This window comes from Podarcis melisellensis, assembly GCF_964234715.1.
Source record: "Podarcis melisellensis genome assembly, chromosome: 2".
Classification (NCBI taxonomy): Eukaryota; Metazoa; Chordata; class Lepidosauria; order Squamata; family Lacertidae; genus Podarcis; species Podarcis melisellensis.
In genome coordinates this window covers 60935570-60960232 of record NC_138529.1, presented here as the reverse complement: position 1 = coordinate 60960232, position 24663 = coordinate 60935570, and the positions used below count along the sequence as shown (strand labels likewise).

At 43.2% G+C, this 24663-nt stretch overlaps 1 protein-coding gene across 1 annotated transcript; it reads right to left on the bottom strand.

Moving 5' to 3' along the window:
- Positions 1–137: 137 nt before the first annotated feature.
- On the bottom strand, positions 138–23833 carry HMGXB3 (HMG-box containing 3). Its single transcript, XM_081900162.1, has 20 exons — positions 23617–23833; positions 21628–21775; positions 19322–19496; positions 18368–18931; positions 17912–18010; positions 17009–17140; positions 14718–15151; positions 14239–14414; positions 13778–13875; positions 12496–12594; positions 11553–11702; positions 9137–9438; positions 7972–8099; positions 7609–7740; positions 6248–6432; positions 5706–5925; positions 4838–4971; positions 3634–3750; positions 3025–3234; positions 138–2016 (listed from the first exon to the last, which is right to left on the bottom strand). The coding sequence occupies exons 2-20, from the start codon at positions 21771–21773 to the stop codon at positions 1549–1551; spliced, it is 3969 nt and encodes a 1322-aa protein (XP_081756288.1). The 5' UTR covers positions 21774–21775; positions 23617–23833; the 3' UTR covers positions 138–1548.
- Positions 23834–24663: the final 830 nt, after the last annotated feature.

Genomic DNA, 24663 nt, shown 5'->3' with positions numbered 1-24663 from the left:
TCTTAACATGATACAGACCTCACAAAAACTTTCCCTTCCACATCTTGGGTAACTATGATGTTGAACTTTGGAGCAGTATTTCAAGTCACTTTCAACAGCCTTAGGGTGCCATACAACAAATTCCACAGTAGGCCAAATAGTTTCACCCTCCAAACACTGGAAGAGATAATTTATTAAAGTTTTCACTGACTGTAAAAGTGTCATTCATAAATTAGCATTTTTAACAGCAAATCACAAGCTTTGCTTGAAAATTCATTATGGTGGTGGTTTGTTTTACAGCACAATACACACTAGAATCCTTCATGGAAGGAAGTTTTTAAAACCACACCACAAATCTGAATAAAACAGTGGAAACTCTTCCCCTACGTTTCAGAATTTCCTGCTTTCAGCTATAGTGGAAATCCATTTTCACTTTCCAGATTTATAGATGGGCAAGAGTGAATGGGAATCAGTGGGTAATAATGCAAAGAGTTGACACACCATATTTCAACATATTACACAGGAGGAAGAATGCTGGTCTCCTCAAGACAAAGTGTTGGAGTGAATATAACCATATTAAATTCGCCCAAGTCAGTTTTGTAAATGTTGGAAATGGAGCATACATAGTGGTTTGCAAAGAGCCCAGGCAGTAAGTGTTGCACACCTTCCCTAACAGGTATCAGCTGGGGAAATAATAAAAGCATCTCTTGTTGGGCCGTGTTCACTGAATCCCACTACCAATGCACAAATACTCTTTAATAATGTTACTAGAAATAGCAACAGACAATCTTCTATCAAGTCCATGGATAGGATGTAAAGTGCCTGAAAATCCTCTCCCGATCCAGATGCTTCATCCAAAACACAGAAATCCCTGAAGAACCTTTGTAATAACTATGCTAGCCAGGATAATTATAACCTACGGCAGAACAGCTCTTACCTTAATGCATGGAGCCATTAAAACTTCAGCTCACTCTGGATTTCAACCACTAAATAAACATAGAAGCTTCTCAGATAGAGCCAGAATGAGTTAGAGGAGCAGATGTGCTCTCAAACACTGACTGGTGCTGAAAGTCAGTCTAAGTTCAAGTCTTTTCAGAACGGAACCAAGTAGCAGCTGGGGCTCCAAATGCTCATTGATCTATTATGGTCACCCACTTCAGGGTATAATATTGGGAGAGTCACACAAGCTTGCGGCTCCGTCGTCTCCTGTTATGATCCCGACACCCAGCAACATACACACTTCGAAAAACAGGTTCGATGATCCTCTGCAAATCCATTTCTGCAAATTTCAGGCCACTGGAAACCCTTTGTCTTCTCCCGTTCAGCACGCTATCCCAGCGGGCTTAGGGATTCAAGTAGCTCCTGGGGAGGAGAAACCTGCCTGTTTTCAGCTAGCTGGTCTGCAGATCAAAAACCCAATCCAGATTTTAATGGAAGCACACAACTCTTTGGTCAGCATAAGCTGTCAAAGCTGCTCGGGCGTGGGGCGTATCTGGGTGACAGCTGCCCAGAGTATCTGCAGCCTAGCTCTCTTTCCTATGGCTAAGATGACCACCTCAGACCATGTTATTATGCAACACCATCCTCCCCTTGGATCTCCTCATCTTCATCCATTTCCGTCTTGATCTGGGCCACACCTAGGCGGTACAAAGTATCCCGGATCACCACCTCACCTGGCTGGCAGCTTTGTACAATCTCGTGAATCTGCTTGTTCACAATCTCACGGCTGGAGAGGAAATCCATCAGGCGATTATAAAGATAATAGTGCGTTGCGTTGTCAAAGGTTATAGGCCTCTGGCGGATGTTATTGGTTTTGCTGTCATTGATGGCTGTAATGATAGCACCGTAGGGTTCCAGTTCCCGGCAAACGGAGAGGGAACGGTACTGAGCTGTTGCGTCCCCCTGAGTGCTCTGCTCTGTCCCAGCATGAACTACTCGTCGAGACGCTGATTTGGTGACGGGATGCTGAACAGAATGTTCAGCACTGGTCATATCTACATTGTAGTGTCTGTCAAGAAGTTCTGGGCAAGACACAAACTGATGAAAGAGAAAGGGGGGGGGGAGAGTTACCGTTCATGTATCAGAATAATGTTTGCAATTTCCTTCTTCAGAAGTGCCTAAGCAATAAGAGAAATATCTTAAGAAGAGTCAGCATGGTATCATAGGGGCAACTAGATCTGAACCTCTAATTAGTCCAAGATTCTTTGAGTAAATCATACACTTTAACATGCTCAGTTCTGCATCTGTACAGCAGGAAAAATAGTTGACTATTTCCACAGCAAGACAAATGTATGGATCACGCTATGGACTAAGATGTAAATAAAAACCCATGCCAAACATTTGAAATTTGACATACATTTGTATTCATTTTTATGTACATAACCCCAATCAGTGAGGAAGAGGGGAGGGAGAGAGAAAAGCCCAAAATTATTGCTTAGAGAAGTAATACCAGTTTGGGGCCGATTTTCCTACAATGAACAATTAGGATAAAAATATTACTATTATTATTGAATTCCTTAGCTGTTCTTCACTGCAAGGTTCCCAGGTTATAGCAATGTTAAAATAAGTTTAACACATATTGGGCTGTCTTTCTCATTCTTACCAATTTGCATGACATTCTATTCGTTGCCAAACTAAAAACAAATGAATTCTAAAAACACGTAACATTTCTCATTGAAATGTGTTGCTTAAGCCGACAAACACTGAGCTGGATAAAGAGGAGTAGGAGCTAAAAAGGAAGGCAGAAGAAGACTGCGGAGGTAAATCAACTGTAGAAGTTTAACACCCATACTGTCTGAGTACTGTCTCAGAGTAATTATATTGCTCAAAATTAGACCTTAATGAAGTTACAGTAGGCAAAATAATATCAGAAAGATAGCATATGCCTTAGGAAGTTGTAGCTCATGTTATCTGAAAAACAACCCCTGACAGTTCAGAGTCCCCACCACCTTAGCACCTTCTCTTAAAGGCACCTCCTAAGAAGACAAGCTTGCCCTTGATGATGCACTAGCTTTGAAAACAGTGCACTGATGCAAGGCAACTAACCTTTAATGGCTCCATGGGGTCAGAGAAGCAGCCCTGGTTCCTCCCCCACATCTGAGCAGTCAAGTCAGGATAGCAGATATCTGCACACAGTGCCACAGAGGAGGCCAAGTCTACCACATAGACTGGTGGCCAGTGGCGTGAAGAGGCCAGGAGGTCCACGTGGTCCCGGGGGCTTTCCCCCCTCACAATGTATTTTGAGCCACACACAACCTGGGGAGATAAAAAGTGTAATTGATCTGGTGCAACGCACTGGAAGATAAGGAAGCACGTCTCAGGCTCCACCCTAAACTTCTCAAATGCTGCCCTGATAACTTAAGCCTCTCTTCAAATGAACAACTTGAATTCTATAGAGGAAGATTCAGTCTAAGTTTCTCTCTAGGGTGACGGTCAAGAAAAGAGCATGGACTGTCCTGACACCATGATCCAGAGCACGTTTCCTGATCCAGAGACATATGGATAAGCTGTGGTTTATCCAAAGAGAAGTAGCTGCAGCGATCGTGGGCTCTGCATGCTCCTCCTCCTTCTTGGGGAACCGTAAGGAGGAGTTCAAACCATGTTATGAAAACAGGCTTATTTAAACTTACTAGTGCAATTTTTAATCCTTCTCACCTGGTGTGGACAGACTTTGTAGACTTTCCCTCCAGTGAAGTGTGCTGGGGGCTGACTGATCTGTGTCCCATTCTGTACAAAATCATATAGAGCCAGAAGAGAAAGACACAGCTGCTCCTACAGAATACGTCACAGAGAAAAATCAGCATGAGAGAGACAAAACAGGAAGACAAAACGTGGTGTAGTTATAAGTTCATGTAAAGCTTGCAAGGGTCAAAACCCCCAGACACTCCCATTTTATTTTTTCATGAAATACCCTATTCCCATCACAGCCTCATATTTTTAGATGATATTTTCTCAAATAGATTTTACCATATTACCCCAGGAAGTGTTTTCAACTTGGGAAAACATTTGGGTGTTTTTTTAAGCACACACATTAAGTACTTTCTTTTTAACAATATCCAATATAAGAACTACCCTTATTTAATTATTTTATGTAATCATTTCCCTTCTTTATTATTAATAGATTTTATTATTATTATAAATTATTAAATTTGTATGCCACCCTATACCCACAGGTCTCAGAGCAGTTACAACATAAAATCACAATATAAAAACACTAAATACGTTATAAACATAAAAACAAAAACAACCCAAAAACCCTCCTCCCCTCATATTAAAAGGGCATTGGATGTCACTCAGCCAAAGGCTTGGTTTAGGAGGAACATTTTCACCTGGTGCCTAAGGGTGTATAATGAAGACTCCAGGCGAACCTCCCTGGGGAGAGCATCCACAAATGGGGAGCCACTGCAGAAAAGGCCCTTTCTTGTGTTGCCACCCTCCAGCCTACTCATGGAGGAGGCACGTGAAGAAGGGCCTCAGAAGAATATTTTGAGATAAGCTTATAGACTATGTCTGTATCACCCTTCACCAGCCTGGTGCCCTCCAGATGCTTTGGACTACAACTCCCATCAGCCCTAGCCAGCACCATTGTAGTCCAAAACACCTGGAGGACACCAGGCTGGTGAATGCTGGTCTGTATAATGCCAAAAAAAGAGGCTTCCCTTGATAATGCAATAATAATACCATGAAGCTTCAAGATGAATTGCACAGTACTATCATCAAGCCATTTACTTTTCCAAACATACTGAAGTGATACTATATGCTTCTGTTTCCCTCTGTAATTGAATCCCAAGAGGACACGGAAGCAGCACACACTTCAAAAGCCAGGGATTGCTATGTGCTTACAGAAAACCTCCATTACCTTTGAGTCCTCTGCCTCCCAGGGAACGCTGCACTGGGTCAAGAAATTCTGCAATTCTTCCTCACTGTATGAACCAATCTGCTCCATTTTACAGGTTTCGTCCTGAATCAGCCTCACTAGAACGCTTGCATTACCTATAGAGCAAGGTGTAATTCTCACTTAGAAGAGAACATTTTAATTAATTCTACAAATGGCAAAACAGTCCTTGCCTTGCACCAGAATGCAGGAAGCTAAGCCACTTCACAAATTCTGAATTCCTAGAATGACAGACATCAAGCATTGAGCACCAGAAGTTGGCAATATGAAACTGAGGGCACAAGACCTTTGTCTAAAACAGGCATAGGCAAACTCGGCCCTCCAGATGTTTTGAGACTACAATTCCCATCATCCCTGACCACTGGGTCCTGTTAGCTAGGGATGATGGGAGCTGTAGTCCCAAAACAGCTGGAAGGCCGAGTTTGCCTATGCCTGGTCTAAAAGGTCTTCCCAGTCATGTGGTGCTCCACAGAAAAAATGATAATGTTTAAAACATTCCTTATCCCTTAATGTGGCCAACATGAAGCTTCTGCAGGCATGCCAACCTAAGGGTATTTTAGCAGATGTTGTACCAATGTGCATAGGCTCTATGGGCACAAAACAGGATAGAAAGCGTAAAAAAATTATTGCTTCCCTATGGCAGCTCACCGTGGGAAATATTTTTTCCAGCAGTGTTCATACAGAGTTGGCAACATGCTACTCAGCCCTTGCCAATTCCACCAGCCTTTTTAAAAGCACACATTCTCAAGGCTAAACTTCCTGCCTTAGTGCTCAGTTGTTAAGTGTCCTTTTGGGCACCATATAAAGCTACCATTCCAGAGAAACAAGTTACCTGGCATTATATGTGCTTCAAGGTTCTTCTCTCTCTCTGTGTTGACAACCACGGTGCCTCTCATCAGTGGTGGGAAGAAGGGGGAGATGATAGAGGCATCAAACTTTGTGATTGGGATGCTGGAGGGGAATGCCACCTGCTCTATCACTTCCGTCTCCATGGTGGACCAAAAGTCTTCCACGTTTACCTCACTAGAGGCCAAGAATTCTGGCCAAGTAAACTAGCATTGGAAGAAGAGGGTAAGAAAAATATCAACCAATAACTTAATTTTAAGACAATTATATGCCCTATTCAACTCCACACACAGAAATCAATTCTTCTTTCCGCTTTTAATTTCACAGTATCATTAGCTCTGGGTTGTCCCAGTACTCCCCACTCACTTCTCAGAACTTCAGGAAGAGGTTTGCGGAAGAGTAATTTTGCTGAGAGTTTCTCACTTTCCTGCTTTGGAACAAACAAGGCTATAAACTACAAACAAATATAACGAGCAGCAGAATTCAAGGTATGACTGGAGCGCATGGCGCATGCCTAAGATAATCTACCTCAATATTTTTCAGCAGCAAAACATTTTCCACATTCCTCTGGGCTATTTCGACTTTGGGTGCGATGCCACAGACTCCACAGATCATATCATTGTAGTCTCGGACAGTGAGGCACTCAAAGGCCCAATAGCCATTACATAGCAGTTCCTCGAGCTGAGTGAGCTCCTCGGTGCTCAGGTTTCTCTCTAGGGATAAAAAGAGAACCATTTAACAAGTCAGGAAGCCTCAGACAATCGTCATCCCTAAGAATGGGATTGTGGGAAGGACAATAGAATAAATGGTAATGCTAAGCTTCTGCGCTGCCTATTTTCTAGCTCTGTACTCTCATTGGAAAGTCACAGAAGTACTACTTGAATTACAGTTTACCCAGAAATTTTATCTGAGCAATGCTGCTCCCTTTAATTCAGGTACACTGCAATATTTATACCTGTGTGGGTCCCCAGAGATGACAGGGAACAGAACAGGCTATGTACTCTGTATGACTGGCTTATTGCACCCACAGCAAAGGTGTGTGAGGAAACAGGTTCTACTTCCTTTTCCCTGCACTCCAGTTGTAGCTACACCTACAGCGAATCCAACACATTTCCAGAATATGCCACTCACAGACATAGTGCAGTATTCAACTAAATAATTGTGCTCACACAAGGCTTACCATCAGCACAATAGGACTTTCCCCCTTCTCCACATTCTATTGCATAAAGAAGAATGCTTGCACTGACACAACAGTCAGTCACAATGGCTGGGAAACCATGGCTGAGCCAAAAGAAAGTCAGCTTTATTCAGTAACTTTCACATTTTATTCTTGGAAAAGCAGAAGAAAAAGTACCCAATGATCAAGTGAAGGCAACTTTACACTGCCAGCAAATCCCTATCCAAAGATGTCAGACAATCCTGCTGGGTAGGTTCTGAAGTCTCATATTTTGGGACACAGGAAAAACATTCATTCATAGTTTTTCAGCCGACATCATACCAAAAGGCCCTTTTGCCTATAGTCCTGTATAGCTAAAATACTAATCTCTCTTACAAAGCCCTCCATTCCACAATAGTCAGCTGATTAAATAAAGCATCCAGGTAATCTGCTAAAATAGTTCTTGATTTGCCACTGTTTTCTCAAGGAGAAAATGTTAAATGGTGGCTAAAAACTGTTGACTCAGCAGTCACAACTGCTGGGTAGATTTCTGAATGGGTAACAGACATTTTCACAAACTCATCAAATAAAGTGCAGGGGAATCTTAATTTGGAAAGAACTGGTTGGAAAAAGCCAATTACTTTAAACCCCCTCACAGAAAAACCATCCTATTTCCAAGCAAACTAAGGGTGCAAAGCTGTTGGGAAATAAGGAGAAAGAGAATTATCAATACCAGTCTGCTCCTGCACCGATTCCAAGATGCTGCTGACTGCCACTTTAGGATCCTCTCCGAGTTTAATATGATTTCTTATTGTAAACAGAAGGTCCAGGCTCACCAAAAGCTTGTTGCCCACATTAAACAAGCCTACAATTGAAAACAGAAACAAAGACAGCTCTTACTATGGATTTAGAAATTCAGAAGATAGCTCAGATCCCAAGTTCAGAAACTCTGCTCACATTCAAGCACACAGGGCAGCCTCATGAAGAAACACATGAAAACCACAACAGAAGAACAGAATGCACATGTCACACTTTTATACACCTCCCTTTGAAGCTTAGGGCTCCAATATATTAGTTTATTGATACAGTTTCTTACCTGTGTATATATCATTGAAGCTGTGGAGAGCCAAGCACTGCACATTCACGCACACCTTGAGCTGAGCAGTGACCACCTGCAGCCGATTAGCTGTCAACAACCAGCACTCTTGAGGACCCGCAAGAGAACTATGACAATAGATGGAAAAGAAATTGATTTCAGTTTAAGAAATGCCAGGAAAGACAGAAGTAGGATCAAATGCTTAGCTGAAAGTACTTACCTTAACCCCTTCCTGGAAATCTAAACACAGCCTAAAACACAGGTTATCTCCAGTTGGGGGGGGGGAGCCACCCTGATGGTGTGTTTGAAGTGTGTTTTGTGGTTTCATATTTTGATTTTATTCTGTGAACCGCCCTGAGACGTCCAGGTACAGGGCAGTATATAAATTCAATGAGTAAATAATAATAAATCTAAATAATATTTGTTTATTCACAAGCAACAATTTTATACCACTGAATATAATAAAATCTCTAACAGGTTTGCCAATAAAAAGATAACAGTAAATATTTTCTTAGATTCAGACTAAAAAGAAAAACACAAATGTATGTCACAGATAAAACTCAGCATAAAAAAGAAGAAAAACTGCAGCCAGATTTGTCTGCTTCTTTCTCATATTTCTTAGTATATAACCTGTAAATAGAACAAATGAGCTAGAATCCCCAGAAGCAATGCCTCTTTAGACAGCACCTCCACCCTACCATGGGTACATAGATGCAGAAAATCTGGATGTTCAAATCACACTTCATTTTCTCAAGGGAAAAAAGAGAGAAGGAAATATAATTCTAGTTTCAGGACCTGCGGTATGTCTGGAGAAAGCGACACACAAACATAGCGGCCAATAGCCTTACCAGTCCTGGTAGACTAGCTTGTCCATGTGATTTGATTTGTCAGTTTTGTTCACCACCAATGAGGCACATATGACTAAAATGCAGGTGCTACACTTTACTTAAGATTCGAAATGTAAGAGAGCAAGGAAAACTTTCTTTTAAAGAGCAATCCCTGTAGAATAGGAGCAGGGAACCTGTGGCCTCCAGGTATTGCTCAGTCAGAACCCACCCACCCCCACCTCAGCCATAGACTGACTGGAGCTGGGAGTACAGTGACATTTGGAGACACGCCCCCATCTGCTTGAGAAGAATGGCAATCAATGCAATTCTTCACTCACTTGGGTCCTCCTTTGAACAAAGGGCTGCTACAGAGAAGGCACTGGGATGATGGAAACTCGTAATAGTTTGACCAAGAGGTCTGCTCAATGGTGACCGTCTCCTCATTCATATTGGACAGGATGAGCCGCGAACTATTGAGTTCATGAATCAGTGCAAAAACATCAGCCAGCTCCGATTCGTTCTCCGGTATCTGTATTACTTTGCGAAGAAGCTGTAAGGTGGACTGACGCTGGACTTCTTTTTGGGACTGAATTAGAGGCTCACTGGTGTTCAGCACATCTGCAGGGTTAGAGGTGACCTCCTACAAAAAAAAGATTCGTTTTGATTATCTGCCAAGATGTTTGAGGGTTCGAAAATGATCTTATTTTCTGCTATTTATGTGATGACTAGACAAAAACAGTGATTTGGTAATATTCTCAAGGGCGTGCTGAGCCCCAGCTCAAACAGAAAGCCTGCACAGGGTTCCCTATTGCAGGGGAGATTCTAACTATATTCAGCCAAACACAATTAGAATCTCCCTGCAGATCTTTGCAGTTTAAGGCTAGGAAATGAAGGGGCAGAGCTGCCGCCCAGGAGCCCACACACCCCTACCCAGTTTGAGCCCTCACACATTCTTTTGAATACCCAAAGAAGGCTAAGGTTAACTGTGGAAGAGTCCACAGGTGTATGAAGAATGGAATTCAGTGCCATGTTGCGTCTGCTCAAGCATTTCAGCTTGCCCAAAAGAAGGATCCCTCCTCCTTCCCCCCCCCCCAGTTATGTGGATTTTCCTGGCCTCCCAAGTGCCAATTTGGGATATGTGCAAAGGGGGGGGGCACTGTGAGGGAAGAGAGGGGAAGCCCTGTTGTGCAAGTGGTAGCCCTGGTGCAGGTCTTCCACTGATGGGATTTATTAAGTGAATCCCACCTGAAATGTGCAAATAGTCTTCAATTATTAACCTGATGCCTGTTAACTACAGAAGGTCTGAGAAGTGCAGCTTCAAATTTAGTGCATCAAGGAAATTAAGTACATCAAGGAACACTAGGGGGCTCTTTAGGATAGTAAAACAAAACACGCTTTGCTTTAGTGAATTTACACCCCAACAGTGTGTCAATCTGCAGTACAGTGGTACCTCGGGTTAAGTACTTAATTCGTTTCGGAGGTCCGTTCTTAACCTGAAGCACCACTTTAGCTGATGGGGCCTCCTGCTGCTGCTGCGCCGCCGGAGCACGATTTCTGTTCTCATCCTGAAGCACAGTTCTTAACCCGAGGTACTATTTCTGGGTTGGCAGAGTCTGTAACCTGAAGTGTATGTAACCTGAAGTGTATGTAACCCAGGTACCACTATATTAAAGTTGAAGGGCAGATTGGGGGGGGGGGGAGAGGTAAAGAGACGGCTACAATGAAAACTTAATTAAAAGGGGAACAGTTCAGCATTTTCCCTTAAAAGACCACTGCAGAATCACAGATAATTACACAGCACAGCATTTTAACCATGGTTAAAGTTTCAGGAATGTGCCACAATATCAGACAGTCCTTTCCGAACACTCTCCATTATTGTATGCAATTTGTACCATCTGATTTTATCAATGGTAAGAGTTAGCTCATCATGTTAGCTGATCTGCTAACCAAGATTTGTAGCCTGATTCAAACCCTAATTAAGAGCACACCATCAAAGTAGCTTGCCAACTATGGCTAACAGTGCCAATAAAATCCTGAACCGTGGTTAACTCTTAACCAGCAGAGATAATTCATGAATGAGAGGGGAGGAGCTAGGAATGGAGCATGTGATCCCAGCACCCATCCACAAACCCTTCACCAAGGTTACAGTTGAAGCAAAGCAACAGCACAGAACAAAGATTTTAAAGAAAATGCAGAACTCTGTCACTTCGTATTAATTATGCTAAGACTAGAAGCAGCCCAGAGTGGCTGGGAAACCCAGTCAGAAGGGCAGGGCAATAATAATAATAATAATAATAATAATAATAATAATAATAATAATAATAATAATAATAATTTATTATACCCCCTTGAATTATTTTCCAGAAATTTTTCCAACCCCCTGAAAGTCTCCAAGAATTCTTGCTTCTGCCCCACCACACACCCCTTTTAACAGGAAACAAGCCTTACTTTTTATATAGCATAAAACCCCAAAATAAAAAACCCACAGCAGCCACGGAATTTGTCTTCCCAAAATTAAGCCTACTTTTCTCTCACTTTAAACAGCACTGAAAAGTAAACCAGAATTGTATCAAGAACTAATAGTTATAAAATGTAGCTTCTAAACACATTTGTCATACTACCCAACCAGTTAATTTTACTCAGAAGCAGGTCCCACCACATTCAAAACCACAGGCCAATAGGAAAGAGATTTCTTGAGTAGTACACTCAATTATAAGGAGTAATAATAAAAAAAAAACACTAGCCACAACTCACCAGGGATTTTGCTGTTTTCTCAGCCCTGTCTTTGGCAAGATTGTAGCCACAGCTGGGACAGATTCTTGGTTTGTGCCGATTAGTGTATACGTAACTGCAAGAAGGATTCTTACATTTCCCTCTGCCACGTGAAGTGGCCAACCCCAAGTCCTACAAAGAAAGACAGACCAAATATTTATCGAATCTGCTTTACATGCTAGACCTACAGAACTTGCTACACTACCCACTTTCCCTGAACACATAAAAATCAGCAATGGCATTAGTCACCACACCAACAACCACCGAAAACTATTTGCTTCAGAATTAACAAGAATTATCGCAAGCATTAAGCTAGATGATGTTCAAGCAAACATAATAGGGTTAGGGTTGGATGCTGGTTTTGATTGAGGGGAAAACAGAAGCAGAATTCCATTAAGATGTCATGGAAAACCGTGTTCAAAAGAGATTAACGTCAAGTAAGATAACAACCTGTACACTTTCCATTTCACTGCACTACTATGAACCACCAGCGGGTGAGAAATGAAACCCACACATGCTCTCTGACTAGAAGCTGTGATGTTTCAGGGCAAATCAAATTGCAAATGCATATGAATGGAAAGGGAGGTAGAAGCTGACCTAGAAACCAGTTCATAAGGGGCTGTGCAGTTCAAAGCATGGGCAACACCACCTTGTGCTTTCAGTAGAAGTCAGCTAAAAGTCAGTACCAGTTAAGGAAGTTTATACAACTAAACCAGCCTCAGTTCTTAGCCAGTTCCTAAAATAAGAAGTTTCAAAACTTTGAAGTGCTTTGACAGTATCACAGCAAAACCGTGGCCTACTTTTAAAAACAGACAAGGGGTTCTCATTTGAGGAAAACCATGCACCTGGTAACAGAAAGCCAATGAGAGAGAAAAAGCCACATATTGCATTCTCCTGAGGTGCTGCAGTGACAAAGGATTCTCACCAAGGTTACAGTGCAGCTGTACTTATAGGAAGGGAATACATCTGGTTTGACCTCCACCACTTTGACGTGAGATGCTGAGCTGTCTGTGCTGCCACGGAGCTTTCAATGGAGATCAAGGAGGCAAGAGAAAAATAAGACTCAAGTCATATGCACTGTTGGAAATTCTACTAGACTGTCATCTGTACCTAACATACTTCTGATTATTTCCCTCCACATATCACCAGGACACCAGTCTCTACTTTACAGCAAAGCCCTCCCAAGGCAGCTTATATGCCAAAACAAAACATGAAACACCTCATGTCAATAAAAGCAAATCATTCATATGTTTTACTATTCATTTTCACTCTTCCGTAAATATACAGCAAATTGCTGTCTGCAGGCCAGTTTGTACTATGCATGGCCTGTAAATGCAACACACACAGGAGCACAGGAGCAGCCTAAAGCTTGCAGACAGAAGGCAACCCTAACATTTTCCCATAATTAAGCCTAATATTCCCATAGGTTATGCTCTGCACAAATAGTGAACAAAGGCTGAAAACATATGCTTGAACTCGAGTAGGCCCAGCTCGTATAACTGTCTGTCACAGAATTGGGGTGGATGGATTATGTGAGCAGAGTTTATTAATTATGAAGTCTACACACAAATCTTACAGTTCACACCACACATGGTGAGAAGGTTGTAAGCAAAGCCAAGTCTTGTTCCCAGCGTGAACTGGCCTTGAAACGACTTCACTAGAAATAGAACAGGCCAGAATACTCTCTCTCTATATATTGAAATTTCCCCTAGAGACTGTAATAGTGTAGCAGGTCATACCAGGATGGGGAAAGGCCAGATCAAACCCCCGCTCTGCACTCTGGTCCAAACACATCCTCTCAGTCAAGCTACCTTGTTATGAGGATAAAATGGAGGGGTGGGGACTATGTATACAGTCTGTGATTCTTAGAGGAAGGGTGGGATTAAAGTGCATAACATAAATATTAATTAAAAAGATTACACAGTATCGCACACGCTACTGAGTATTTTTTTTTTAATTTTAGGAAGCATTTGCAAAGTATAATGCAAGAAGCATTTCCAAGCTCCTGAAGTTCATGCTCATGACCCAAGGAATAGAGATCTGTAGGCCAGAGCCTGATGTTTGCAGGATAAGCCTCATGAAATTAAATGAGTTATGTAAACTAAATTTCCCCCCACTTTACATGAAAAAACTGAATTCTGTAACATGCTAACAATGACATTCCTAGACAAAAGAAGAGCATGAATTCAGGCAAAAAACACCATTACCTTGTTCTCTTCAACACTGGGCGGTTGCAGGGGAGACTGGCCCAGCTGCTTCAGGGTGCTAGGCTTCAGTCCTGAGATTCTTACACAGGAGTTTTTTTCTTAAATAAAAAACAAGCACAGAACGTTTAACATATGTGAACAATACACATCAATATGTTGCATTTTACACTGACTGGTCTAGCAAACGCAGTGTGGGATGTGGTGTAGCAAAATCACTTCTGAATCTCAAAGGGACCAAGGCACAGGGGTGCAGGCTCTCTTTTCTTACAAGCATTTGCGAAACTGACAGTCCTGGAAACATCAAACTGCTTTGATGGGAAATCACAATCCAAGCCTTCTCGTCATTAAGAGGCACTCACAGTCACACCCTGCCAGCACAATTCTAGGTACAACAATTCAAGTCCTGCCATTCAGAAAACACAGTTTCCCTCACCACACACAAACAATAACCCTTGTTTTACCATGGTTTGTAAATGGCTGCCTGCAAGCGGGCTGCTCTGTGTTGGTTTCTCTTGCCACACTGACAGGGGCAGGCAAAATGGCCCTCGTGGGTCTTGCTGCGGCCAGCAAGGAAGGCTTGGGCTTGGCTTTGCTCTTCTGCTCCTGCCCTTTGGGTGCAGTGCCAAGAGCATCAGCTCTGAAAAGAGAAGAAACGCAGTTGAGAATTCCACAGTTATGCCAGCAGCAGTCACAACCTGCTTGAGAAGCAAGGTGGCTGCCTTGTAATTCATCTGAGGCTTGCCATCTGTCAAAAAAGAGACACAAAAATATAGATAGCATTGACTCAAAGGTGTCAATACAAGCGTGCTAAAAGAGCTACTCTAAGAAGCCCAGAAGGCAAAAGCGTCCTTGGAGCTCACCAAGAAAATCATTTGTAGCCAAAAGTGTAATTAGCAGTGCAAGACATGCAATGTCTGTATTTCACACAAAATCGACTTACCCTGTTGGATGTTTCGTGGCAGAAGCTGGATTTGAAAGGGAGCTGGCAGCACTCGCTACCTCCACCAATGCCTGTGCCTCCAGCCCTTCATTCTCCCTGTCCTTCTGTTCTAATAAAGGCTCTGCCTGTACAATGCCCTCTTGAAGTTGAATAACAGCCGTGGTGTTTCCTTGCTCCTCTGGCTGCATGTTGTTTGCAAGGATGTGAGCCTCCGAGATGATCACTTCTTCCCATTCTGTTTCCTGCACCTGCTGCCCAGAAGGGGCAGCATTCAGAAGCTGAGTAACTGCTTCGGAGCTCTCCAGCATAGATTTGGAGGCACTGTCGTGAGCCACAGCCTGTCCCAAGGCTAATGGCTGCTGACTTTTTTGGGGCCCCAATGTTTTTAAAGGCACACCGGAAGTTGGCTCAGTTTTGCCTTTAGGCTGCTTCTCCTGAAAGGCAAAGCACATTCAAAGTCAGCATCACATATACTTCATATTGCATTAAAATCCATTCAGTAAATAATAATTGGCAGACATGGAGAATGAAAACACGAAATTCTCCAGGGCTGAAAATGTGAAATGAATATCAACCCGTCAAATAAGCTGATGTGAGACCATATTAAAAAAAAAAAAAAAGGATTTCTCTTTCTCTGAGCAATTCAGCTAATTTTAAATAGGTAAACTTACTTTAACAAAAACAAACACTTTGGGGACAACAGGAAATACACACTGATTCCTGATTTCATCTGGCACTAGTGCCTTGGGCACTAGGAAGGATATAAAATCTTTGAATACATAACTAAATAAGAATGGTTGATCAAGCATCATTATTCGCCTTCATTTAACTGGGCTCTCACTTGTGGGGTGCCTCAGGTTTCCGTCCTCTCCCCCATGCTTTTTAATATCTATTTGAAGCCGCTGGGAGAGATCATCGGGGGGGGGGGTTGGGCTGGGTGTTCATCAGTATGCAGATGACACCCAGCTCTACCTCTCCTTTAAATCAGAACCAGTGAAGGCGTTGAAGGTCCTGTGTGAGTGCCTGGAGGCGGTTGGAGGATGGATGGCGGCTAAGAGATTGAGGTTGAATCCTGACAAGACAGAAGTACTGTTTTTGGGGGACAGGGGGCGGGCGGGTGTGGGGGATTCCCTGGTCCTGAATGGGGTAACTGTGCCCCTGAAGGACCAGGTGCGCAGCCTGGGAGTCATTTTGGACTCACAGCTGTCCATGGAGGCACAGGTCAAATCTGTGTCCAGGGCAGCTGTTTATCAGCTCCACCTGGTACGCAGGCTAAGACCCTACCTGCCCGCAGACTGTCTTGCCAGAGTGGTGCATGCTCTAGTTATCTCCCGCTTGGACTACTGCAATGCGCTCTACGTGAGGCTACCTTTGAAGGTGACCCGGAAACCGCAATTAATCCAGAATGAGGCAACTAGACTGGTGACTGGGAGTGGCCGCCGGGACCACATAACACCGGTTCTGAGAGATCTGCATTGGCTCCCAGTACGTTTCCGAGCACAATGCAAAGTGTTGGTGCTGACCTTTAAGAAGCCCTAAACAGCCTCGGTCCTGTATACCTGAAGGAGCGTCTCCACCCCCATCGTTCAGCCCGGACACTGAGATCCAGCGCCGAGAGCCTTCTGGCGGTTCCCTCATTGTGAGAAGTAAGGTTACAGGGAACCAGACAGAGGGCCTTCTCGGTAGTGGCGCCTGCCCTGTGGAACGCCCTCCCAGCAGATGTCAAGGCAATAAACAACTATTTTACTTTTAAAAGACAACTGAAGGCAGCCCTCTTTAGGGAAGTTTTTAATGTCTGATGCTGTACTGTTTTTAATATTCAGTTGGAAGCCACCCAGAGTGGCTGGGGAAACCCAGCCAGATGGGAGGGGTATAAATAATAAATTATTTTTATTATTATTAACTATCATCTGTGCAATGCAGGAGGGGAGGAGCTCAGGTTTTTATCACAGCAGTTCAAAAACGATCTTAATGTTTTTAAAATGAGTTAGAGCAGAAAGCAATGGCTGATTTCAGTTTATTAGACCCAACTCAGCCTGAGATAGAAAAAGGACACCGCAAAAAAGTTTTCCACTTGTAGAATTATGAAAGGAAGGAAATTGCTTTGAGTATTTTTGACAGTATGGAGTCAACCCTATCCACATACTTCTTGCCAAGGACAAAGGCTCTGAAGAGTCACCATTTCAACAAATAAACCATTCCATAGCCTTACTTACTTTATGCATTAAAAGCCAAGAACAAACACAAAAAGTGAGGTGCAAGGTCACATTTCCTAAAATCTGAAAACATACCTTTGGGATCCATTTGCCTCCCAGAAAGTTCCCACACATTGGACATTTGGGTGGCTTGTGTCTGGTCACGTATGTGAATGTACAACCAGGGTTGGTGCAATTCCCATGCCCTCTGCGGGTGTAGGTAGTTGTCTGAAGTGAGAGGGTATGGATTATTTTGCTAGAACTACATCACAACTGGAAGTTTCCTTCCTATCATTAAGCATATTCAAACATCATTAAAAGACTGCATCACGACAGTAGCATAGAATCACTCTCATTACTTCACTTGGATCCCTGTTCTGCATGGCAACTAGGGCAGATCATTTTACCCAGAGTTATCGGGTTGATAAGCCAGCAATACTGCCATTTTAAATTTGATGATACTAAAATGCTAAGAACAGTAACTTTAAAAACAACTCCCCAGCTCACATTCTGTAATTCACACAAAACAGTTGTCAAAAATGAGCATGGCCACACAGACAAAAAGCACAACACAGATGCATACTCACAGGCAGACATACACCCACAACTGTTCTAACCTCACCAGCAATAAAGGTTGTTATTGTTGTTGTTTTAAAAGAATTGTAGCCTGCAATTGGAGGCCTTTTCCAAGCCAAATCATGGCATGAGTTGCATTTTCGGAGGAGTCACAGGTGAGGAGGGCAGGATTAACCCTCATCACCTCATGTACTGTATGTTGCATATATGCAAAGGTTCTGGGTTTAGACCCTAGTGTCTCCTGTAAAAGGACTGGAAAATCCAAAGAACTGAAAATCCAGAGGAACAGTAATATTCTAAAAAACTGATGGTCTGATTCAGTATAAGACAGTGGCTTAGTGTGTTCTAGACCTAACTAAAAGCAATGCATGAAAAATGAAGAGCCTTTCCAAGAGAGATGGCATCAGCGCTTCCTTTACTGACCAGTTTGATTGATGTTGGATTTTCCAAAGCAGAATGGGCTGACAGAGGTAGCATAATGAACTGTGCAGTAGGCGTTGACGAATTACTTTCTTCTCTGTCCTACAAGAGAGAAACAGGTTGCATGTGTTTTCTATGTTCTAGCAATTTTACTGCACGTCCTCCCCGCCCCATTAATATAAAATTCACAAAACACAGTATGCCAAAACAACAGGGCAGTGGTAGTTAAGACCTACAGATGCAGCCATCTTGATCTGTTCAATAAGCTACAAGACTGGATAAATTTTGTTTCACAATTATTCAAGAGTGTGACCAGCAACAAGAATAAGGCTGCAATCTAGGCAGATTACATTAGGTATCTGTCCCATTGAACCAGTGGAATTTATTTCCCAGTAAAAATGCACTGGATCACCCAGTAAGGAAAGCCAAGAGGGAAAAACTTTCAAAAGCTTTACTTACTCTTCTGGTCACCACAGCTACAACAGAGAGACCCTCTGAAGGCTGTGGTTGGGCCACAGCAATGCCCCCATTGGAGGCATCCGAACTGTTTACCAGGGTCTCTTCAATAACCACGCTAGCTGCTTGATAGGGATAGCCATCGCTTACTTCCAAAGAGGCTTCATCCAGGAGAATGTCTCCAGCCCCTTTGTGTGCATCAGGTCTGACATAATGAGACAAGATCTCCGATGCAACAACTTCTTCTATTGTGTCTGACTGAACAAATGAGGCTGGGTCTTCTGAAACCCCTTCAATGGCAATGCACTGCTCAGCAATGCCAATGTGGCTGGAATCTACAGAGAGGATGTTCTGCACAGTGCTGTGGGAAACACCTGTGACATTGGTAGAAGCTGTCAGTCCTTCTGATGCTGTTTGGCCCTGGGTGACGCAGAGTTCCAAGCGCTGCTTGCTTCTCTCCTCCTGGAGAGAGCCTTTGGGGATAATTATGTAATCTGAACGCGGGAGGATTTTACGGAAACCTGGAATGTCTGGAACCACAGCAGTCAGGGAAGACAACTTTGAGTTCTATGGAAAAGGGCAAACAAGGGGCATGAGGACACATCAGTTTGGCTATTTTAACGCATTCCTGGCATATCAAATAAGCCGCAAAAGCAAAATTCTACCAAGACTTCCTTATCTGTAGCAAAGCATACGGATAAGGTATGCACACATACCTCAAACGTGTGTGTAGTCATTTCAGGACCTTAATGAAACTTAGATGCTTCTCCATACTAAAAAAAGTTATTCCTGGCTACCTCTAAACACAGTACTGTGTAAGTAGCAGAGTTTAGAAAAAGCAAGTAAAAGGCCATGATGCTTAAAGCATTTTATTTCTTGCTGGTTTCGATATATAGCAAAACATAATATTTGCATGCCAGTAGGTGCCATGAAAGGAAGCTACTTAGGATGAATTACCGGGTCTAGACCTTCTTTTTCTAATTTGGCCTTCTCCAAATAATAACTCTTCTCAGCCACACTGAGCAGCTTCCAACTCTCACTGATCTTCTTGTTAATTTCAGACTGGGGAAGATGTGGGAGCTCCTGCTGAACTTTCAGGTATATGTCATAATAATATAGAAGGTATGCAGATCTGGAAAGCAAGCAAATACCAGACTTTTACAGCCAGTCACAAATTACAGTGACAGCAAACAAATCCACTTAACCCAGGCCAGCCCAGCAATTACAGGTTTGCTTTAAAATAAACATTCAGAAAATAAAAAGGTGTTTTGTAAAGAGAAACACATTAAGACTGAAAGATGTATTTGGTAAACAACAGTCCAACCCTATACATGATTACTAGGAAGCAACTTCAGTGGGAGAATTTGGATGTCACACTAAGCCATAGATGAGCATGACAAAGATGAGCCACAGTGAGCTTTGAGTTTGCATCCTCCGCCCTCCCCTCTTCACTGTCCAGGAGAAGCTTTCACTTCATCATCTAGAGCAACAAACTTGTGTTTTAATATTAATCATGATTTTTCCTGAAACAAGCCAACTTCAAACTGTGGGTTAGGAAGCAGGCTTGTTTAAAGAAAACTATTGTTCTTTCCCTCTTTAGATCATGTGTCCATTCCTCTCTCGCAATGTCTAGAGAGAAGTTGTCTCCCTCTCAACTTTGGTCACCCAGTCAGAAAACTGACAACAGGTTCAAGACACAGGCTAAAAAAAGTACTTCTTCCACACAACCAATGACTAATTTTTAGAATTAATCACTATGGTATGTGAGGATGGCCAGTAAGATGGCTTTTAAAAGGATTGGTCACGTGCATGGAAATCAGCTCTATCCCAGGCTAAATGGAACCTCCATGTTCCTATGCATTATTTTTCCTGCTGCATATCTGCAGATTTATATCACTGGTGAATCCTGTATCATGCAATGCTTTCCCCCCTCCCAGCCCAAGTCCTGGATTAGCAAAGAAGAAAAGCTCGAAGCTTCTGCACATGAGGCCTTTATTTCATGCCTGTCATGATCATTCACAGAGCTAGAGTTGCCATGGACCCAGTCACAATGAGGGGCTTATTCCATGTAACATAAAGCCTTAACTTTCACACCCGGTCACATTCAACCTACTATTTCAGTTCCAAAGCCCTTCATTTACAATATTATCTGTTCTGGCACTAAGATGAGTACTGCAGGAACTGAACCCGAGAAAAACAGAGGAAATGACTGTGAGAGGGACAGAATGAGTGTTGTCAAGGGACTGTCTGACCTAAACTCACTTTTCTTTTCACGCCTACGAAGAATACAAGGGGCATCCAAGCATTTATTTACAGACCAGCTAATACACTCTCTACCCTGCTGTAAACTGTTCTTTTACTGTAAACAAGACAAGAGTTCTCTCAAGCACTCAGAGAGTTTGAATTATTTCTGAAACAAACTTAGTTTTCCCACCACAAATTTACAAGGCACACTACATTCCTGCTGCCCTTGTACATTCAGGGAGAGATCTAACATAGAGCAAAAGGGAATCTGCTCAGTCAAGGAGGATTCTCCTTCCTTTCTTTCACCCCACTGGTAGGTCTCAAGCTCCCACCAAATCTACTCTGAAGGGTTGGAACAAGGTGCTAGAGAAGGTAGAAATTTTTTTTGTCTCATTGTGCAAGCAGATTTGCTTTGCACAAGCAGGTGGACATTATTGGGTGTTACTTTAAGTTCTGGAACAAATCCACACTTTAACCTTTCCTACTGATCTTATAGCAAAAGATATCCAAATTTTCAGATACACTGGCACTGTCTTATCTCCAGTGACAATGTTGTGTTTTTCAACTAAGATCCATGGCAGAGTGATTTCTATTCTCAGCCCTAAGGCCCTATTGATTTTTCTTACCTCTTTACAAAGAAGACCTACTTTACTGAAATATTTAACTAGCTAACAGAGGATGAGTGCAGACAAGTGCACAGAATTCAAGACAGACTAGTGAGTGGACTAGCAGAAAAGGGGTTGAGTATGTGCCCAGCAAAGAAACCAAATCACTGCAAAAGGAGGAAATCCCCCTCTTCCCAAGGCAGAAAACTGCTAGAGGAGGGATGGAGCTTTCTGGCCCTCCTCTGCTGCCCATCTTGCCCAACAGACTAGCAAAAATTTTTGCAGGCTAGTTACTTTTGTGGACTTCTACAAAGCTGACATTTTTGGAAAAGGAATGCACACTAAAAAAAAGTTATCTTAGATGGAAAGCTCTTTGTACGATATACATCCATTTAGGAGGGAGATATCACCCACCTGGGCTTCTTAGTCTTTTCCCCTTGATCTCCAGGACTTCTATATTTCTTCTTCTTTTTAGATGGCACCGGAGAAGCAAAGGTGTATGTGCTTTCTATTTCCTCCATTACTACAGTAACTTCACTGCCATCATATGGAGCTGCCATTGCTATGGAAAAATTCTAAGAAGTTATATACTCTTCAAATCATTACTGGTCATAAAACCCTAACAATCATCAAAACCCTAACAATCATCAAAACCCTAACAATCATCAAACGATCCATGCTGAGTTTGAACAATTGCTTTCAAAACATAGTACAGAAATTGAATGTACTTCTGACATCGTCCAGGCATTGTGAGAACTAAATGTCTCTTGAAACTGGACACTCAAATTAAGCCCTAAGCAGCTGCCACTCAATGTATTGAGAGCATTTGTAAAATAAGCCTAAAGCTATTTCACACACAATTGCTTCATACATAGATATTACTTATTACACATTATTCTGTTGCATGCACATGTAGCGAAGGTACATCAAACAGCAGGTGTACAACACATGCACAGTTGCAATTGCCTTATAGGCATAAATCAGATGACAACATACATCCAATTACCCTACATAGAAGTAATGCTGGTGTAGAAAATAAAATTGCTCTGTTAGAAGCAGCCCTTAGATCTGAACTAGTTTATTATGGTTGAATGTTTCATTTTAAAAAGTGCAGCTGTTCATTCATGAATACAGCAGCAAAACAAGAGAGACTTAACATGAGGACTAAGTATGGTGATTTGTAGAGCACTAAAACTTTGAAATCTGCCCCAATAGTTTATGGGTTTTTTTTCTGCCCAGTAACATGTTTAAAGCATATGTTTACAATGGCTCCCTTGAAGAAAAAAAACCTAAATTATAATGGTAGTGCTTTTTTTAAAATAGAAAAAAGGTGCCGGTCCCCACCATGAAGTTGTTACAGTACACCTTTAACATTTTTTGGGGGGGGGGAGAGGTTCCAAAACTGTGTACCCTTGAGTGGACCCAGAGAAAAAGCTCTGGACAATGCCATCCTATATACATGTAATTATATTCAAAATAAAAAATGTTAGTCTCAGTATATAGATAAGAGTTACATAAAGGAAGGATATTTACACTAAAGTCAAGAGGGCCTTTCTCTGTAGTAGCCATATGCAAAAGGAAGTACTTGCCTCAATCAAAATTGTGTCCCCACTTTGTTTGTATAGAAGCCTATCTATTTAGGAATGTTTCAGTTGCCCCCCTTTCAGTTGAAACAAACACCAGAGCCTGTCTCAAAATATTAGAACCCAGAGCCATCCAATGCAGTCAAATAGTGGGAGATTCAAAACAGGCAAAACCAGAGCTTTTTTTCCAGCTAGAACTCACTGGAACTCAGTTCCGGCACCTCTCAGGTGGGTGCCCCTGCAATTATAAGAGAACAGAGGAGGCGTTCGTGGTGAGTACCAGAACCTCTTTTTCTAGAAAAACAGCACTGGGCAAAACCTTTCATTTCAGAGTGCAGCATGGAATTCACTACCACAAGATGTAGCACCGGCCACCGACTTGGCATGCCTTAACATGTGATCAGACAAGATAAAGCTGTGAAGGGGTATACAACGCTCTCCAGTATCAGAGGCAACACTTATATTTATTTAACAGAATCCGTTCTGCACTTAGTTGTATAACCGCAAACGGCAGCAAACTGAAAGAAGATGCAAAGAGCGGGCAGGTGCCGCTGCGCTCAGCTGGCGCTTGTGGGCTTCCTGCCAAGTCATCTGGCTGGCCGTGCGAAAACAGAATGAGGGGCTGGGTGGGCATTTGGAGATGCGAGCGGCGGGGCCCCCAAAGTCAGCCTCCCGCTCCCCCAGCCCCACCCGATACCCTCCTGTCAGCCCCAGCGCCGCCGCCCCCAGCCTTGCGGGTGGGGACTCCACGCCCCGCTCTGCCGGCGCTTCTGCTATTAAAGGCGAGAGCGAGGCCGGACTTGCCCTGGCCGGGACTCACTTGGTGGCGCGGGACGAGCCGCTGATACCCCAGCGGAGAAGAGCCCCGCCGTCCGCGCATCCCGGGCAGCCACGGCCAGGCCGCTTCGCTCACGCCTCGCGAGGAAGCCTCTCAGCGGAGCCCGGCGCCTCCATAGCAGTTCAACGCCTGGCTAAGAGCAGCTCCAGAGCACAGCTTTAAGCACCAGCGCCGTGCCGGAAGTTCTGCTCCCGAGAGTTCTTCCTGGGTCTATAGGTCACCGGGCCGGCGAACGTTCGGGCGAATAGGCAGGCAGGCCGATTGCCGCGGGCGAAAACCATAGAGTTACGGTAACAGCGGGAGGGAGGAGGGAACCGAGGGACTATCTAGGAGAGGGGAGAAGGTTATAGAGTTGAATCGCGCCTCTTGCGGGAGGGAGGTTTGTTGGATGCTCAGGGCGTCTATAGAACAAGAATCTTGGTGCGGCAGAAGTCGTGGTACTCGAGGGCGAGGTGGTTGCGAGGTGGTTGTTAGAGTTGTGGAGTTGGAAGGGATCCCGAAGGTGATCCAGTCCAACCCTCGGCGATGCAGAACTCTCAAATAGGCAGATGGTCATCCAACTTCAGAAACCTCCAAGGAGTTCACCGTCTCTTGTGGGAGTTTATTCCACTGTCGAACAGCTCTTACTGTCAGAAAGTTCTTCCGGATGTTTAGTTGGAATCTCCTTTCTTGTAGCTTGAATCCATTGGTTTGGGTCCTACTAGCCTCCGGAGCAGGAGAAAGCAAGCTTGCTCCATCTTCCATGTGACGCAACAAGATCACAAAAGGAATAAACCCACTATTAGCTATTCTTAGTGTTTTATGCTTGTGGCACAACTAGAGTCAGGCAGCAGAAATAAAACAGAATATGGTAACCTCTCTTTTTTTATCCTTACACTATATGAGTGGTTCAAAACACTAGAAGCATAGACTTAGAAGGGAGCTCAAATGTCATCTAGATACTCATGGACGTAACCAAGGGGGCCAGGGAGGGGTAGCTGCCCCCCTCCCACTCAATAAAATTCAATAAAAATACATAGCAAAGCGAGG

Excerpts from the sequence above, each read along its gene's own strand:
- HMGXB3 (XM_081900162.1), bottom strand. The coding sequence starts at position 21,773 with ATGGCAGCTCCATATGATGGCAGTGAAGTTACTGTAGTAATGGAGGAA. Across the intron at positions 17,141-17,911 it reads ATCCAACATCAATCAAACTG|ACAACTACCTACACCCGCAG; the intron begins GTCAGTAAAGGA and ends CTCTCACTTCAG. Across the intron at positions 14,415-14,717 it reads GCCACGAAACATCCAACAGG|AGCTGATGCTCTTGGCACTG; the intron begins GTAAGTCGATTT and ends TTCTCTTTTCAG.